The 20399-nt window shown below is 40.3% G+C and overlaps 1 protein-coding gene across 8 annotated transcripts in view; it reads right to left on the bottom strand.

The window, feature by feature from the left end:
* Positions 1 to 20399, bottom strand: part of mef2d (myocyte enhancer factor 2d) — a 97456-nt gene that overhangs the window by 24137 nt on the left and 52920 nt on the right. For 5 of the 8 annotated variants that reach the window (XM_058647202.1, XM_058647201.1, XM_058647206.1 and 2 more), the window contains exons 4-6: positions 16124 to 16261; positions 6195 to 6420; positions 2471 to 2524 (exon numbers count right to left, since the gene is read on the bottom strand). In XM_058647202.1, the coding sequence (XP_058503185.1) occupies positions 2471 to 2524; positions 6195 to 6420; positions 16124 to 16261 (418 nt within the window). Of the gene's footprint in view, positions 1 to 2470; positions 2525 to 6194; positions 6421 to 16123; positions 16262 to 16398; positions 16534 to 20399 lie in introns of all 8 variants that reach the window. The other 3 variants (XM_058647207.1, XM_058647208.1, XM_058647203.1) reach the window with 1 other exon arrangement.

Here is a 20399-nt window from a genome sequence, read left to right as displayed (position 1 = left end):
CATCACAGAGGAAAGAGAAATTAATCTGCTTTCAAATGAACAAACAATGCCAAAGAAAAAAGTACTGACTCCGGACCCAGGATTCCCTCAAGATGTGCATAAGATAATGCATTTACCCTTAAGTCTAAGTCAATGTTTGTGCCAGAGACAGATTTGTGTCAAATTTGAAAGGATTCCTCACAACGCTCCTAAAATATTACGTTCACAAAGCAGAAAACGGTCATTTCTGAAGTCACAGTGACATTGACCTTTGCTTCCAAATCTAATCACACGTTCACTTAGCCTCATCCGTGAGAACAATATTTATGCAACGGATTCCCAAAAGTTATGTGTATGTAAGTATGGGTATGAACAAGTGACTCTGTGGCGGTTGTCATTGGCAGAAAAGTCAGTTCTTGAAACGGCACTAGCACCAAGTCGCCTTTTATGCCGCCCTAACAGAAGTAAATTCACTATTAATTATGTTTGAAATGCCAAACAAGCAAAAATTCACTAGATCCCATTAAAGCGAGTTGGAATTTCTCCAGCTGAAGACGTTTCTCACAGACCGTCGTCTTGAGGCGTGAGCTGCAGAATCAACACAGAGAGAGAAATGGAAAACTGCCAAGGAACTCTCCTTAAACAAATAAACACACTTGATATTTACTCTTCTATTCATTCTCAACACAGATTGATGCACTAAACTGGTCTTTCAGCAGCAGCCGTGTCTTTGAAACTAATATCATTATTGAAACTTGGCTTTTTTCCCTGATACCAAGCAGGAAAGTTAATGAAAATATGCTGATTGAAAAGAGAATGTTAGAGTGAATGTGGAAAGAAAAAAAAAAGCCTCTATTACTAAAGGCAGGCTGGCACTATCAGTCTGAGCTAATGGGATTTAAAGGGAGAGCTCTGGCCAGTGTCAAAGTCACCTCTGAGGAAAACCTGTGCCAAGACAAGGGACAGTTGGACAGGGGGGTAGGGTGGGGCCTTAGATTATTCCTGAGAGGAGACGAGGGGGAACAGCTGATGGAGACAGGATGAAAGGTGGGGGGGGTGGGGAGGGCGTTAGTGGGTGGAGCCAGGGAGAGTGAAAACTGACTGTTGTCAGGAGGGTTTAAAACCGTTTAAATCATCACAGTGCAGGCAAAACCTGACATTAGTGACGTAATATCCTGGTTCAGCGTGTGACCGGCTGTTCAAAGTTCCCAGGCTGCGTTCACACCGACATGAGATGACATACAAAGTCAATGTAAAGATGTAATAATGCCGGGAGCAGACTACATGATTTCAGGCCGATTTTCAAGCGTTTTGGTCGTCAAATGTGTCGGACCGTTCATGAACGTCGGGGACGATGAACAGAAGTGTAGTGTAACATAAGTGAAGCACAGAGATTTGGCGTCGGGGACCCTCTGTGACGAGAAGTCTGGTGTATATAGACCTGGTTCTGTACCTGTCAACTAAACTAATAAACATGTTAGATTTTTTTCTATTTCCCTGCCTAGTCTGAAATCTCCTACGACGTTGACCAATAGGATAACAGAGTGCTCTGATGTGTCTGCCTCTCTGACGTCTCCTCCAGGGACTACCAAGTTGGCAAGAAACAGCAACCCAGTAGGCTATGATTGACAGCTTCTTGCCCCGCCTCCCCCGATGAACTCACACAGTGTCGTAAACGATGATCGTTTGGGTCGCGAAAGACAAAAATGCCGCCTGATCCCAGCATAAGTGGACAAGTGGATGTAAAAGTCAATAATCAGCATTTAAATGACTTCAAAAGCCTGGTGTTTTATCAAAAATGAAGGACAGTTGCTGTAAGTACTCCGCACACTCCAAGCAATTCCTAGTATGTTCTGTATGTTTCTTCAACCTGTGGTCGCACTGACTTCTGAAAGTATTAAGCTGTACCATTATCCCCAAATGAGCAGTCACAGTATAGTGTGAATATGTGCGACTTGTCCAGGGTGTACCCCTGACGTCTTTCACCTAATATCAGCTGGGATTGGCACCGATAAAACCTTTCAAGTCAGTCAATTTCAATGATTTCATGATACATATACGATCATTTATTACTGATTTTATACAGAACGTATATAAAATAACAGCCGCTTTGCCTGTATGCGTGTTTGTTCAGCCTGCTTCTCGTTACCAACGCTCTCTCCAGTTCTCTCCCTCACAACTTGAAACCCATTCTGTTCTTTGGACTGTTTACAAGCAGCTTGCACCGTGACCGCCAGCTGTCGTCAGCCAACAGGTGTTTTTGTGCTTGTGTGTGTGTGTTGTGTGCACAAAAACCGAGCCTGTTGCAACAAACAAAATACCCTGCGAAGCTCCTTCACTGTGTCAAATTAACAAGTCATTTCTTCCTTAAAGTTCAGCGAATGTACAGAAAACAGAGAGGATGAGTTGATGTAGCATACTGCGAGTGTGTTTGTACCAGCAAACAAACCCACTTAACGAAGCATGTGAAAAGTAAATGAGGTTTACTTACGGACTGGACTTGGGCACGCTCCATTTGAATTCCCCAGATCTCCTAACAGAGCACCTGAGAAGAGAGAGAGAGCGCCGCGATCATGAAATAAAACACAACTATACTGATTTCACATCAAGCAGTTCAGCTGAGCACAGTTTCACTCTAACGGAGCATATTCCTTTTTAGTGAGTAAAATACCATTTAATCAAGGGGATAATTTAAAAAGCTCCACTGCAAACGAGACTCACTTCACTTGGAAAACAATCATAATTGGTTTTAGTGTGCATTTCCAGTTAATTTTGTAAGAGCCACTTTCACCACTTCTCAAAGGTAATTGTCTCACATTTGAAAAGGGGGAAGAAAAAGAATCACCACACTCATTTAAAACGCTGGAATAAAAACATGAAACAGAGGACGAATAAGTATTCAAATGGAGGATTGTTTTAAGTACATGATTAGTCCTAAGAGTCAAAACAACAGCCAGTAGATTTCCAAGTCTTTTTTTTTTACATGCACAAAATAACCCACACACCACTGTCTTGACAATGGTTGTAAGGGACTGAACAGATTGATTGTAGAATCCATAAATTGAAGTGTGCAGGATATTTGGTTCCTGAAAACATTAGTTTGGCCAAAGACAGTTGTTTTAGTGAATGAACCATTTCCTCATTCACGCCAATTGTCACCCCCATTTTGATTTGTGAATTCCTATTTCAACATTTTAGCCAGGTCAGTCTTGTTTTTAGCAAAACAGAGGTAAGGCTGTTAGATTATGCAAAAAACTATCGGGTCAAAATTGAAATCATGATTATTTCAAAAGATTTCCCATTGCATTGAACTTCAAACATGATTTTACCTTAAAATAACTATAAATTATTGCATATATCTTAACTCACGCTGCGGGACAGGAACTTAGACACCGTAATGTAGAAGAAATTAAATGTAAGAATGAAGAATTTACTTTAATGAGACCTGGTGATTGAAACTCCTCAGGAAAAAAATTATACTGGTGTTATTAATCAAGTGAGAAGTAGGTTCATTTTCTCATGTAATGACATAAAAACCAGTGGAAATCCAGACAACTACAGACTATAAATCAGAGGATGCTTTTGGGAAATGGCTGTGGTGTGTTTGACAGATAATGGCCAGAATTTATACTTCTGGTTTCAAAAACACCCCAAAACCTAGCTGTCGCTAACCACAGTGCGTAAAAAAGGCAGTGAATTAGCTTTTTAGCTTTAACATACTACATTTAAAAAGACACTTTTATGTTTGTGCTGATGAACGATTTTACATTACCACTGAATTTGCACTCCTCCCTTGGTTTTAGGAAGCATGTTAGCATATTTTAGCTAATTGTTTTGATTTCTGAAGCTAGCACTAGCATGCTACACTTTGACAAAATGCTACCAATGTCGTCATCATCAAAGCTCCACACTCAGAGCTAGGCGTGGGTTAAAATATAGATTTAGTGATGGCCAAATATCTATATTTCAATAAAGAAATGAAGGCGCTCTAAAGTAAACAGTCCCTGCCAGTTTCACTCTCTGCTTTTCAGCTGCTTTGTTTTCCATGACTCATTCGCTAACTGCTAGCTATCCTCTCAGCATCAGCAGAGTAAATCTCCCTGGCTTGTCGCCAGCATGTGACAAACGGCTAAATCGTTCCACGTGAAGAAAATGATTGGTGTTTATTACATTGTTGTGAGAGGGACAGACACCTGCTTTTTTTCTTTTTAACATAAACTACTTTATTTATTGATGGCTTTCAGGACCTAAAGAGCATTTAAACAAATAAGTGAAAAAGTGTTTCACAAACAAATTACGGACCTAAGGCATGAAGGAGAGTAAATATTTGTTTTGTATTTTTCAGGTTGCCACAGAAATGACTCAAAGTATATGAGGTAATATTGTGATGTTTATGCGAGCCACTATGAAATATCTTTCCTTATGAACCTTAACAAAAATCATGACGTGTTTACAACTTGTAAACAAATAAATATCACTCACTACTGCTTGAAAATGTCAACGCAGATTAAATAGCTCTGTCTTGACACAACACCATTTGTGTGCACTTTTATGTTCATTCAAACCTTATTCTAACATTTCCCCACATGGCAGGCTGCATTTTTAACTGCTGACACTTATTTTCCCTGTTGTGGTACAGATTTGGTTTTTGGCTCAAAAGCTCCTTTCAGGGACCTTAAGGGCAAATATCTGGCTGGACCGAAACATTGGAAAAACACCAATTAAGCAAACGCGATAAATCTAATATGTCTCCGGTAATATGGGACCCATTACTGCCACATGAAACCTCCCTGCATTGGAGAATGGCACGTTATGAAAGATGTTGTAATGCATTTGTTGCATGTTACATCACCTAATTCTGACTTACAATGAGATTATACTGGTCAGAACAAAGCTTGATAAGTAACCTTGTCTGAGACGCAGAAATGGGACACAAATCCTTTTAGTCAGAGGGTGAAGGATTGGTTTGCCGCACAGGCAGCAGGTGCACACAGGAGAGTAGAGTACCAGCCTCGGCCAGAGACGAGATGAGATTTCTGTCATTATTAGTCAGTGCAGTCTGACTGCAGTGACCCAGACTGACAGGAGGACAGAACGTCAATACACCAACCCACACTTGGTCACTTTGCTGCTTTGCGACCTGAAAAATCTTCTACAAACCATCAACAGAAAAAAAATAAAGACAACAAAGTGCTATATCACCTTGACAACAGTGTCTTTCAAGCAGCGCTATGCTCCTTTTTAAAAAAAATAATATATGCAAAATGATTTTTGATGAGTCACTGTCTGCACCCTGAGTAAGCCTCATAAGTGAATACTAATCCTGTGGGAAGTATGTAACTTAAAGCTGCTGTAGGCAGGTTTGCTAGAAGAATTAAACTCCTGCATGCACTTCTTATGCGACTGATGACCCAAGAAAATCTCTACATCATGACAGGTGATCTATTGGCTTCAGTGTCTAACTTTTAGACTCTTTTTCTTTTTCTTTTTTGTAGGAGTAGCAACATTTCCACCAAATGAATCTGTATACAATATAACTGTAGTGGAACAGCCAATAACATCACCTTCTCTCTCTCTCTCTCTGAACATTATGCTGAAAGGTGATAATGGTATTTTTCAGGCCCGTACTGAAGTCCAGACACAAATGTTGTGATAAATGATAAAAAAACACAACAAAGTTAAGCTTATTAGTGACATTCATTGCTTGTCAGCCTGAGTGTTTCTGCGGTGGTTTTGGATCCGTTTATCGACTGAATTTGGTTGGAACGTCCAGCCTTGTATGGATATGGCTCCATCGCTTCACAGCTTGTAGTATGTACTTACTTTCTGAAATTGACTTTCAACACCGTTGGCTTTAGCTCCTGAATATGTGTCAATACCTGCTTTCAGACCGGCAATGAACTTTAGACATTCCAAATTTTCCACTTCCTTGTCAAAAACGAATGGATTTTGCTCTGTTTCCGTTTGGTGCAGTCGTAGCTATAGTCAAGATGTTTTAACTGTTTTAACCTCTTAAGACTGACTTAAAATCGCCTAAAAGTTGGCTCCTTTTTCATATATAGAATAGAATATAATATAGAAAACTATTATTCAGGTTGGACCTATATGATCTATATGTCATGCGTTTGTATGAAAGCACACGAGATTGTCAGTTACACTACGAACCTGTCGTGGAGCCACATGAAAACACAGTTTTAAGCAGAGCAGCCTCTTACCTGCGCTGGCAGGTCGCTGTGGTAACCCTGGCGACACTGGGTTCCTCTGCAGAGCTGGTTGCTGTGGTGACAGGAGGCGAGGGTCTGTGAGGGTGGAGGTGACGAAGGACGTGGTGGTGACCAGGGCACCGCCGGGGTTATTACTGAACTGGAGGGCTGCTGCTGCGTTCTGATTGGACACCGGCACGGTCACTGGCATGGAGAAGGTCGGCTGTGGGACTGTAGACTGGTGGAGAGACAGGAAGAGGGGCGGAGCTTAGAGTGTGTCGCATTAATGTTACTACACACACATATACACACAGTCATGGACAGCAGCCCACAGGTAAAATCACACAGTCACACAGACCAATCACACAAGAAGAGTCTTTCCAGAACCACGTTTACTTTTGAATTTTAAGTGAATCATAACTTTATTTATATGTAACTAACTTTTATCCACTAAAATTAGTTTCAGATTTAGGGTTTTAACGATTATTCTCATAATCGATTAATCTGTCGATTATTTTCTTGATTAATCGATTCTTCGTTTGGTCCATAAAATATCAGAAAACCTTAAAAAATGTTGATCGGTGTTTGTCAAACCTGGAAATGATGATGTTCTCAAATGTGTTGTTTTGTCCACAAACCAAAATGATTGACTTTTAATGAGAGCAAAGAAATTAAGAAAATACTCACATTTAAGAAGTTTAAACAATCGGAAATCTTGTTTTAATCATGAAAAAATATTCCAACCGATTAATCGATTATCAAAATCCTTGTCGATTAATTTAGTAAGCGATTAATAATCGATTCATCGATTAATCGCTTCAGCTCTAGATGCATTATCCAGTTTGTGTTTATATTATTCTTATTATTAGGCTCTCCTGTTTTTTGAGGAACCCATAGAGTCGATGGATGTATAAAAAAAAGCCCTTAATTGATTTTATAGAGATATTGTTTGAATGTTAATGTCAATTCTCGAATATCAGTGACGGTATTTGACATCATTTCAAAATAAACGTTTTATAAGTAAAAATAGACGTATTAACTCTATATTGTGTGGCAGGTCACATGAAATAGATTGCAACTTTGAGTTTTAATTCATCATTTGCTGTCATCACGGTGTTTTCCTAAATGAGTCGAGATGGGTCCGCCGTCAATCAGAGCGAATGATGCGTCGCCTTTTTGTCTTCCTGCTGAAGTTTATGGAGGAAATCAATCTTGAGAAGTCAAAGTGACAGTTTGTATCAGGTGGGATCAACAGGTACTTAATAACAAAAAAGAATAAAGAAAAAAAGACGTGAAAGGATTTTGTTCAGAATGTAAACAGAGGGTTTAGGAAATAAACTCTTCAAATGCCTGAACACACACACACGCGCACACACGCACACACACACATACACATACACACACACACCCTCAGTTTTGGCATGCAAGGTGACTTGGTGGAAAGCTGTGTCGCCTTTCACGCCACATGCCGGGTTAAAACTCTTGTTGCAGCAACAGCAGCAGGTTATTGGTGACATTTTCCAAGCGTGCATGTCACATTCCAGCTGCATCCCAACACCCCCACTGACATGTGCTGTTCACCGGGAACGTTCCGGAATGTCCCGCCGACTGTGATAGATCACGCTCCGTGTGCCTCAACAGCTCGGGCTCATGTTAAACGTCCAGTGGGTTAAAAAATAAATAAATAAATAAATAAAATAAGTGAAGTTTTTTTCATTTGGCAGAAATTGAGGATAAATAGTTCAGATTGTATGAATTGTTGTTGTTTTTTTTCCATTACCACAGAAGTCCATGTTTTTACAGTCGCCCACTAAATATCTTAAATTTTTTGGGAGAACAATATCGGACTAACATCGGCATCGGTAGCTACTTGAGTTTCTAATATCGGTATCTGACACACACAAAAAGTGGTATTGTCTCATCCCTTACGTACATTTAAGGCCCTGAAAACCTAATCAGACTTAATTAAAGCCATTTTTCCTCTTTTTATCCTTTTAAAGTGTTCAAAGGTTTGACCTTGTTAATTCCAGACTGCACAGAGTGACAAAAAAAAAAAGAAAAAACAATTTTGGGTTGTCCTGCCATTTGACCCATTTCACCCTGTTCCATCTCAATCTGAAAGAAGGACTTCTAAACATAGAATATGGGTCAGTGCTGTACGCAAAGTGCCCGGGACCCAGTTTAACACAGAGGAGGATGAGGGCACCTTCCTTCCCTTCCTCCCTCCCTCCCTCCCTCCTTCCTTCCTGCCCTTCATCTGCACTCCTTTTACAGGAAACAATGAGTGCAAATATGAAAACGAGAGAGAAACAGGTGTAAATGTGGATTTTTTGTTACCCACTGGGACATTTTCCCCCACATACTGTTGTATAATGTTGAATTTAAGTGGACAAATGACGTTATTGATCGTAGTGTTGATTAAATCCCATCCGAAATTGAAATCTTCAGCCGTCAGTGTGGAGCAGGACGTTCAGCAGAGTGCACACACTGAGCTGTAAGTGGTGAAGTTAGCCTCTAACATCACTGCACCACTGCACACCGGCCAAGCAGAGGGGAAGGGGTGGATGAATGAAGGGGTGAAGGGGTGAACGGGTTAGTGCGGAGGGGACGGAGGTGTTTCATCCTCACGGTAGCTAAAGGATGGGGTGGGGGGGTATATTCTGCAGCTATACTTTTTCACTATTTGTCTATTTATGTTATATCGAGAGATGTTGAACAAAGGGGGCGGCGTCGCTGCTGAAGGACGAAGGAAAACTTAGTTTATTTTACATATATTTTATGTGACAAAACTAAAAAATAAACATTAAAGATATAATATGAAGCATTAGTGCATGAAAATATCTCATTGGCTTTACCGTACTCTGCAAACTTGAGGAAGGAAGGTCATTTTCGGGGGTCAGTGTGGTTTCATTTTGTATATTTGTCACTAATTGATCAAAGTTCTCCGTGTAAAGCGCAAACACACTCACTTTTTAGTTATTATTTAGACTCATGAGAGACTCGTAGTGACAGAAATTAAAATCCTGTGAATTTAAGGATGGATTTAATAGATGTTAAATTACATATAAGATTACATAGAAACGACAGAATAATGTCATTAAAGCCATGATAAGTGACTGCAGTTTTGCTAAGGCTTTAAGTCTCATCATAAGGTGCCTTTAAGTATTTATTCGGGATATTTTTATCCTCAACGGCAAATTAAGTTTTCCTTTTTTTGTTCCCCTTGAAAGAAAATCAACGTCTGCTGTTGAGAATCACGCAGCACGAGCAAAGGGCGAGATTGTTTTCTCTGCCGTTGCTATGGGGACGCGGTGACTAACGATGTATCAAGCAGTATTAATGAAAAAACCTGCACATTTTCGACAGTCAGAGTTAAACGACGACGTAACTTGATGGATCAGTTTTATTTCAGTTATACTGTAGTTCTGAAACTAACTTTAGTTTTCTAACCGGACAAGCTCTGAGTTTAGTTAGAACGGTTGTTAAATTAAGAAATATTGACAACTGCACAAATCAAATATCTGAAAACATTATATATTTGATGGAAAGATTAATGTTCATGTATTTTGGTGAACTTTATATCCAATATTTGTATGTTTTCCATGTTCTGTACACAACAACCCTCTTCATAACGCGCCCTCGGCCTCTCCTCCTCCTCAGGACGTCCATGATGGCGCCCGCTCCGCGGTTGCTAGGTGATCGGTGACATAACTACACGACCTCTCAGTAAGATATTTGAAATGTCTCCTCAACCTGCTCTCGTCACTCTGCTCCACTGAGCATCAATCTGGCAAATTACACTCCCGCTCCGTTCACGGGCGACGGCGCTAATCACAGGCGGGAGGGTTAATTTGACACCAGTCATCTTTAAGGAAGGGAACCATTGCAAATAAATCAATAACCAGAAAGCCATTGACTCGCAGCTTGACTGGAGGATGGTGCGAGGCAGCTCGAGGACTCTTGTGTGTGAAGACGCTCAGCGGAACCACTTGACAAGGTTGTTTTTCCCTGAATGCTCAGGTAAATGAGACGATATTCAGCTCATGTCCTGTCTCTCTCTCTCTCTCTGTCTCATCCTTGAAGCTTTTAAAAGTTTTTGTTTTGCTTCACATCTGCAGGCCGCGGTGAATGGGAACACTTAGCGTCAGGTGTTGGCCGTGAGCAATTATCACACGGTCGTCTGATTGTGATCATTTCACATTTGTTGTTTTTGCCCACTTTTCATTTAAAAAAAAAAACAGCTGAATAAAAGCAGAAATATCACATTTCCACTTCATTTACCAGCATTGTTTGTTTGACTGACACGGAATTCATCCTTCTTTTATAGTCTAACAGAATATAAGTATATAAGAAAATAAGCGCCACAGACTGATCGATCTGAGATACAAGGAGGTGCTTTATAAAATGAGCAGGGAATAAAAAAAAAAACATCTTTGTATTTTATCTTCATTAAACTGAAAGAATGGTTGATAAAATTTAAAATATGACTTCAGTTAGTGACACAGCTGCAACGATTATTCCATTCATCAATTATTTATCAATTACTAAATTACTCGTCAGCTATATCGATAATCAATTAATCGGTTTGAAGTTTTTTGAGTTTTTTTTTTATTAAAACAAGCTCTATTTACTGGTTTCTTTTCTCCATATTAACAAAGACATCATTCAAACTGAATAGTTTTTGGTTTTTGGATAAAACAAGACATTCAAGAACATCGTTCAGGTTTGATGAACACTGATCAACATTTTCTGACATTTTCTGGACCAAACGATTACTCGGTTAATTGAGAAAATAATCGACAGATTGACTGATTATGAAAACACTTGTTAGTTGCAGCCCTAAAACTGAATCATTTTCGAGAACGTCATTATTTCCAGGTTTGATAAACACCGATCAACATTTTTCAATATTTTTAACATTGTCCCGAACCAAACAAGTAATCCATAAAAGTAATTGAACGATAAATCGATTATGAAAATAATCGTTAGTTGCAAATAACATAAGTTATTTCACATGACAGTTGGCAAGTTTCAGTTTCATATAGTTGATATAAACCTAGTGTGTTAGCAGTCGCCTCTACCGTCACTTTTTGACTTTCTTAATATCTAAATAAAGATTAAAAAAAAAAATCACGTGTTTTTTCCCTTTTCTTTGAAATCCGAGTCTAATTCACTACTTTTAATCGGCACCTTCAGACACACATTATTAACAGGAAGGTTCATATTTCCAACGCTTCCCATGGTGTGAAACTACAACATGTGTTGTGAACACACACAGTGCACAGGCGCCAGGGTCACCTGAGAGAAGCAGCACCACAAACGATCACATCACACTCGTCTTCTCAGGTTGTTCATGTTTACTGATGAAAACATATTCATGTGCAGGTGTTTTCAGTCTCCTCACAGAAGACATTCAAGCCAAATTAGAGTTAAATAGAACATTTCATTGGTTCTGTTCCTGTCGCTATGTGCTTTCACATTTTATCTTATCACGGGGAAATGACATTACATGAGTTGTTTTTGTGAAGGAAAACATCTTTTATGAATAATGACGACAAATTACATCATAACACGTTCTTTTAAAACACAACTGCAGCAAGGATTTTAGTTTATGGTACCATTATTGAATATTTGCTTATTATATTAAGAGGTCTGCAACGAACGATTATTTTCAGATTCAATTAATCTGTTGATTGTTTTCTTGATACATCGACTACTTGTTCGGTCCATAAAATGTCAGAAAAGGTCGATCATTGTTTACGAAAGCCTGGAAATGATGAGGCTTGTTTTGTCCACAAAGCAAAATGATTCAGTTTTAATGATTTATTTGTTACCTGAGAGCAAAGAAACTACAGAAAATATTCACATTTAAGAAGCTGAAAAATCTGAAAACTTGTTTTAATGATTGAAGAAAACGCAGATGAATCAATTATCAAAGTAGCTGACGATTAATTTAGTCACTGATGAATCAAAATAGTTGCTGCCGCCCTAATTGCTATGTTTCTTGAAAGGCGCCTTTGTAAATAAAATATTGTATAATAATAATGTTTAATTTATTAATGTATTTTAATCAGACGTAATGTACTGCATAAACACATAAGACCAGTGGGAATTAAGAGTTAAAAATAGTTTATGTATAGTGAAATTATATGCTGCAGACAAGATGCAAAGGCTCAATATTAATTATGGAAGCCAAAAACTATCAACTATATTTGATGTGCAGCTCAAGCAAGGGTTATTAGTAATGCTGTGTTTGATTTTTTTTTAATATTTTTTTTTTTTTTAATCCACAGTCCACAGCCTCTGTGGGAGATGCATAGGTCATTGTTAAAGGAGGAAAATCCTATTCCTCGTCCCCCAAAATCTCCAGCCGCAGAACAAAATCAAACCAAAAAAAAACCTCCAGTACAAAAAAAGATAAATATATATATCTTTTTTTTTCTTTGACCCAGAGTAACAGGGAGAGATCCAGGAGCTCGGGGCTCCTCCAGTGTCCTGCTGTCCTCCCTTACTCTCTCCCTACCTCAGGTGGTATTTCAGTACAAGTAGGATTAAGCTTGTATATCCCGGCCCCTAGATGTCATGCTGGGGATTATGATGCCGTTGGGAGGAGTGCTGTGTGTGTGTGTGTGTGTGTGTATGCTTCACTTTGCTGGTTCCCTATGAAACGTGCGCTGGGTGAACCAGGCAGTCATCTGGCCCGCGGGACGCAGGGGGCAGTCGTAGTAACGAGGTGGGGGGTGGATGGGGGTGTGGGGGTGTGGGGGCTAAAGATGGCATGAGCGCCAAGAGCCGCGGCTCTTCAGGGAAGGAAGATTGAATTCTATTCTTTTTTTTCGGAGCTGAGTTTCTTTTCTGTTTCTTTTATTATTATTTTAACTGGGAGCTCACACAGCAGCGAGAGACTGACAGTCACAGAAGTGATTACATGGAAAGGACAGTGCAAAAAAAAGTTTAAAGTCCATCTATTTTTCCTCCCCCACGCATCATTTATTTATTTATTTATTTTTTACTTGGGAATGCTGAGTCAGCATTTCAAACTACGGTTGTTCCTGTATTTTCATACGGCTGATTTTTATCTTTTTTTTTAAATAATAGTTATCCCGAGGCCGTGCTGTTGTATTTTGTTGGTTAAAAGCCAAGAGAAGAGAAAAATTGTGACGATTTTTTTTATTATCAATAGACTGATGTTTGCTTTCAAAGTCCTCTCTTTTTAAACTGTTACGTAGTGTGCTGTCTTGTAGAAGAGATTTCTATAAATGACAGTTGAACAGGCCAATAATCAACAGTTGGTCATTCATTTACAATTAATAAATGATAGAAACCATCATGAGTTTAAATTTTTTAAACGCACGTTATGTGATTTAAGGACTTAATGACCAACAAAAATAAAAGCCTAAAAAAACAATGTTGTGAAAAGCTGTTTGTGTTGGTTTGTCGTTATTCAGTTATTCTAGTTAGTAACAAAAGTTACCTAATTAATTAACTAATTAACTTAGCATTAACATTTCACCTTGTTAGTATTAGGTGGTTTCCCGTTTAGCTAGCGGCTAGTTGTTAGCACGTCCAGTGTCATTTGAAAGTCTTCTACCGTACATGAGCTTAAAAATATCCAGTTCTCTTGTTTGTTTTGCCATGTTTTTGTCACTAGTGTCTCATTCTTCTGTGGACAGACTTCTCGTGTTATTTCATGGTCGAAGTCACGGGTAGAAACTGTAGAAACTGTAGAAACACCCAGGCGAGTAGTTCTACTCCCAATCACATTATCTGAATGAGTTAGTCCAACGTAGTGAAATTGGATTTAGTACATTAGAATTTTGTACGGAATAACACATTTACATGTATTTTAAAAGTCTGGTTTTAATTGAACTTACATATTTAATTAATTTTTTCCTTCATGTCATGTGAACGTGCCAATATGAGGAGAGAGTTTGGTGTCAAGGAGGTGTGTTGTTTTTTTGTGTTTCTATACTGTTAGAACACTAACATATTGTGAAAGTTCACCTTTTTATTGTACTCGCAGTTTGTTATAAAGTTCTACATCGAGCTTGTGTCCCATGGGCAAAGCAGTTGCTGGTGAAAGGCCAAAAACAGGCCTGTGTTCTCTGACTGTGTCCCCTAATTAATGTCATCAAGTGACATATGACTAACTATTAAAATAAGAAAAACACCATAAACAGAAGGGGGGAAAAAAAGCCCAGACCTTTCCTTTAAGGCATAACAACACGTGTTAAAATGCAAGGAGTCTGACTCTCCTGCAGCGCCTCAATGTGACTGTCCCATCCCTGGTGACCAATCCGAAAAGGCGGCAGGCAGTAAATCGAGCGCTGCTCATTAAAGTGACATTAATGGCATTATTGAGCATGGAGGGAAAAAATGAATCATGGGGAAATTGGCACAGGAGTGCAGCGGTAAAAGGGCTTTGGCTGGACGCCAGTCAGGAGGCAGAACCGGGATAATGTGAGAGGAGGCAGCACTGACCTCGGTCATAGCGTGAGCTGCTGCGTTACCTGGGCTGGAGGTCAGCAGCAGCGCTGGTGCACGCAGATATCTAATTCAATTGCACTCGTGTTTCTCCAGTGTTGCTCAGTGTTACACAACGGGTGCTTGCAGCTAAGTTATCCGACTGCTTAAAGGCATCCTCTACATGTGTTGATTATTCTCATAAAGCATAATTTCCCCTTTGCAAAAGCAGTTGCTATGCCAACTTTTGTGAGAAGTAAAGACCTACTTAACAGTCCTCTGCCTCTCTTGTTTATAAATGAACTTGCAGCGGCATCAGAAACAAAGTATTAAAGCTTTAATTCTCCTGAGGATGCACTTCATTGTGATGACTAAAAGGTCTTAAACAGCCTTTTCTAACGACTTTTTTTTTTTTTTTTTTACTCCCACAAAGTTGAACATCTGCAAAGAAGACGTTATATTAATATTTTATGTGCCTTTCTTAAGACTATAAGTCTCTCTTTTTTAATAAGAACTTGATACGATGTCTGCCAGTCTCGAGTTTATCTCACAGTTGTTGGATTCGGCAATAAAAGATGAAACTGACATGACAATGTAACATTTTCCAACTGAAGGACGTTTTCCAAAAACATGAACTGCAAAAGAGTTTCATAAATTAAGTATTAAATTTAAGTTTGAATAGAAAACTGATCACCACACTTTTTTCATAGTCGATTAAATCAGTTGCAGAGTCTGATTCTGTGATTTAAGCTTCTTAAATGTTATTATTTTCTGGTTTATCTGCTCCTCTATGACTATGGTTTTATGAATAAAATAAGACAGACATTCGTGGCTGTCGTCACTTTAAGGTTTTGGGCAACAACAACAATTTATGGACCAAAGAAAAGAATCCACAGACACACTAATCAGTGTTATTGGTGATGCCACCATTTGATTTCCTTTAGAGAAAGAACACTGTTCATTTTTGTGTGTCATAAATTGTTAGAAAGAGAAAGTGTGTTGTGTTTACAGCAGAACCAGCTCTAAATACAACGTGGACACACTGAGTTATTAGAAAACAGCTGCTTATTTACAAATATTATATTTTTTTTCATTATTTTATAGATCAAGCTCAAGCTACTTGATTAATCGCAGACATTACAGACACTAACTCCGCCGTGATTCACAATTTTATGACCTTTTATGGACCAAACTTTTTTGCCCTCATGTCCTTCAGCGCGACTTCTCGGCCCTGCCCTCCCTACTCAGTCACATATCATCAGTGGAGATGGTGGGTGGTGATATGGCAGGTGTGTGTGGGGGGGGGGGATTGTGGGGGGTGAGAGGTGAAGGAGTGAGGGAGAGTGAAGGCGAGTGCTCTGTGAGTAATCAGGCCGCCATCAGGTTGTCTGGTCGGAGGCAGCAGCAGGGAACCAACATGAGGAGGAGGAGGAGGGGCAGGGGGGCGGTGTTACACAGGAATGGGGCGGTGTACTCACTGACAGCCTATAGTTCTGCATCATTTTATCAAACTCCTCGTCAATTTTTTTGTATTTCTCCTCAGTGCGGGGGGTGAGGGAGAAGGGCTCCTCGGGGTCTGGGCTCTCAGAGTCCCGGTGCTCTTTCTTGTTCAGAGCCTTCGTTTCCCCGAACAACAGACGAGGAAGGAAAAGACAGAGAGAGGTGGATAGAGGAGAGAAGAAGAAGAAGAAGAAGAAGAAGGAGGAGAGAAAGAGTGGGTTAGATAAAGTGACAAACGTGTGATGGTACTCACGCCGTAGCGTTTGAAGAGACTGTCCAGATCCTCAGTCTTGCGGTACTTGTCGTCGTTTAGGGGGCTTTGGTCGATGGAGTCGTCGCCGTCGGGCTCGGGGCTGTTGCAGCCGTTAAAGCCTTTCTTTCGCAACGTCTGAAGCGGCCAGAGAGGAGTAGAGGAGAAGGAGGAGGCACATTTACATTTCATTTTTCATGCACATGAAGGGATCAGACACATTCTGTGTAGACATTTTTCTCAAACACACACACACACACACACACAGATTCCACTCCGTGAGTCGACTCCAACACTGAATCACTGCAACAGTCAGATGGAAGAGTTTGACCCTCGCGATGACATTTTGTACACCAAAAAAAAAAAGGTTCTAGCAGGATTTTCAAGGAGCAGAGAGAAAAGAAAACCACTCTCAGTCACCAGATAACTCTAAATCGATCAGTGAGGTCAGTGTTCATACCGGCGCGGCACACGTGAAAGCAAGTTATTATCGCTGAATGTGCACCTCATCGTGGGGCAGGTGCTTTCAAGAGGTCATGGATTAAAAGGGTGCAAAAAACCCTTTAACTTTAAAGTCGCGCAAGCAAGAAACTCTGTGTAAACTCTGCATGTCAGAAAGCGCGCCGCGGTGTCACGCCTCGGCACACACCGGCTAATCAACAGTGTTGGTAATTGGTGTGAATCTTTGCACTGAACCAAGCAAAAGGGTAAAGGGTGAGTCGGGAAGCACGCGGCGGCAGTGTCGGTGCAGCGGCTAACGCCCGTCAGGATGTGTCAGTGTTAGCACAATCTGCAGAGTGTGAGAGAGAGAGACGAGACAGACGAAGACGAAGAGGAGCAGTGCGAAGAGAGAGAGGCTCTTATTTTGAGAGGATTCTGCTAAACAAGATTTGCCCTTAAGTAGCTTTGCCTGGTGGGCACTTGACCGCACAGCCGGGCAGAGAGAGAGAGAGATCCTCACTGCAAAACGGATCTTAAACTAAAGCTGGAGCTTTAGGCTGGAAGGAGGCAAAGAGAAGGAAATCCCTCGCCTTGAAATTTATCAACAAAGCGGAAATGAGAAATCATCTTCCGTCTTTCTGTCTGCCTGTTTTCTTTTGTGCTGAATCAGCATTTCCCAACTAACAAAACACAACTTGTATCCAACTCCTGACGACAGCCACCACTGATGTTACTGATTAATATAACTACTACGTTTTTTGATCATCGATTTCCGTGACTTCTTAGACGTGAATAAGTTGTAGTTTCTCTAAATCCTGCTCCCTTTAAAAAGGAGGGAGACCACGGACACAACGAACCATGTCACCCATGTTCAATGTTTCAATCCTAGTCCAGTCCAGACGCAGGAGCACACACATGGCGTTTAATCAAACGATTTCAGGGAGGAGATTCCTGGGATTTGGGATCTCACAGGAACTCGCGTGATTCAAACGTGACTGTGGATGAAGTCATGGCTGAGAACTTGGTTTGTACATGTAACGGTCAACTCGCTCACGCCTCAATCCCTGCTCAGTCGTAAATATCAACATGTTCAATACTTTACGATTTTAAATTGTGAAGACTCGGACGCGTAATTTGGCCAGATTATCTGTTCACACCGGCCTAAAATCAGAAGGCACCCACACTAGTCATCAGAAGGGTCAGATTGGGACTGAAATCTGGCCAATTATCCTCTAAAGTGGGATGGGCATAAGACCCGTGTAAGAACCCTCCCCCCCCACAAGGACGTTACATGTCTCACAAACTGCTTGAGAAACTTCTTGCGATTGCTCCAGAGTGCAGTTGGATCAAAGCCTCTCCCACCAAAATGTCACCCTCTGGAAGCAGGAGAGTTTTAATACTCTGCCCCATAAAAAGTTACAGGCTGTTCTTCAGGGGGAAGATGAAATATTGATGAATGTTTGGGTCCCCATGTCCTTGATTATCTACCTGCAGACGACAGAAACTTACTGCTGCTCTGCTGAACTTTCTTGAGTGGAAGATTCTGTCTGAGGCGACATGGCCGCATCACGGGAGAAGAAGTTCAGACGAAAGTGCAGAGGTTTTGTATCACATTTGGGTTTGTAGTGTAGTAAGACATGTCTTTAGACATTACCGTGGTTACGGAAAACTTTTTAAGAATGAAAATAGAAAAGATTCTAAAGGGAAAGTTCTGTTTCCGTGTGGACAAGGCCACAGGTGAATGGCTACTCAGGAGCAATGTTTTGTCCAATAAAACTTTAAGTTTCTTCTTTATTGTCTTGTTTTCCCGCTTCTTTGTTGTGTGTCACTCCTACACTTATTATTGTTGTGATTATTACTTCATAATCTCTACGCGCTTCACTCTGTTCAGCTGCTGGAGGGTTGCTTCTGTGTGTTGTCTTGTTTATTAAAATTCAATTCAATAAAAAGTTAATTCAAAAAGAAAGTGCAAGTGTGTGTGGGGGGAGGGGGGGGGAGAAGTGGCTGTAAATACAACTTTGACACATTATTGCTAACACTGATGCAGTTTTATTGGCAAACCGCTTCCTGTTTACAAATCATGGACTACATTAGAATTAATTGAGAAACATATTTCAGACATCCTTGTGAATATAAAGCCGATATTTACTTCCCGCTCAGCTCTGGTTTGGTCTCCAATAAAACTAGAGTAAATATAAGGCTTGAGTTAAAGAAGCAGTCGGGGGGTAGGGCAACATTTATCTGTGGTGGTTATTGACTAATGATTTCAAAATAACGTTTAATCAACTCATATCAGAGAGAACTGGACCTCTGCATCTCCTCTAGACTCTGTTTGGAGTAGTTTCTAAACTCCATCATGTTTATCCAACAGATGGAAAACCACAACTCCATTAAATGTCATTATTAAAAGGAAAAACAACAGCTGTAAAGTAAGCTAAATCAAAAAAGCCTTAAGGAGAATAAAACATGTCATTGGGCGGAGCCTCGGGTGAACTGTCACATATCAAATGCTAGGGGGTGTCACATTTTCCAAAAATGGAAAGGTTCCAAATAAATAATACGTGACAAGCTTTTCCTTCAGAAGATAACATAACACCGCATTATTTATTTACATCATTCGCTGCACTGCTAATCTGTGAAGTCACTCCATAGCAGATTTGTCATTAACTTCGTCTCCGTCGTGGAACCTGGAACGTGCTCTGGTGTCGTAAGTGTCCTCTCAGGAGTTTATAGGACACACAAAACTTCAGGGTTAAGATATTAAACCCCGGGTTTTGAGAACAATGGCATGACCCTGTGTTATTTTTCTCTCCGATGGATTCAAAGTGGATCCAAGCGGCCACGCTGAACTCCCAGAGACCTTTGCTGGGCCATGAGGTCATTATTTCAAAAACTTCAAATGACATTGTGGCCAAAGAGCATCTGATGCGACTCCATAGCCCTAGCAAAAAGTCGGGGATGGCAATATGAGCTTAAAATTATATCAGTATATCATCATAAGTGGTGGAGCACATGAAATGAAAAGTCTGATGAGCTTCTAGGCTTTATATTTCCAACTCAAACAGGTTTTAAAGATTAGAATTTGAACTGAATTTCAGGTAAAAACCTCCAACCCAAAGTGTTATCAGTTCACCAGTTTAAGGTGAAGACAGACTTCCATACAGTGAAACCTGAATACATTATCCATAAGGCAACAAAACCACTCGGAGATCATTTTCAATATTTCGCAAACCCCATTTTCCCTTTAATTAACAACCACCCGCGGTGTACAGTCTGACTACAGGCGTGCTGCTCTGATTAAAACACGGGCACATTTTTCACGACTCCCCCTGCGCACAATCACTGCTAAGTGAGGATGATTCAACTCGTGTGTAATTCAGCCTCGGAAGTGGCGCCGGTGGTAAATCATACCTGCAAGAGCTCGTGACTGAACCCCAAGGAGGTGGAGACGTCTTTTAGTTTGGGATGAATTAGCCTTAAAGCCTCAAAATTAGACGAGGGCAGGAGGGCAATGATGCCACGAGGATGTCACAGTGGAGAAGCTCTCGGTTCGAATAAATCCA

The sequence above is a fragment of the Solea solea genome, chromosome 13 (genome assembly GCF_958295425.1).
Source record: "Solea solea chromosome 13, fSolSol10.1, whole genome shotgun sequence".
Lineage (NCBI taxonomy): Eukaryota > Metazoa > Chordata > Actinopteri > Pleuronectiformes > Soleidae > Solea > Solea solea.
The sequence above is the reverse complement of the archived record's forward strand: the minus strand, read 5'-3'. Positions and strand labels throughout refer to the sequence as shown.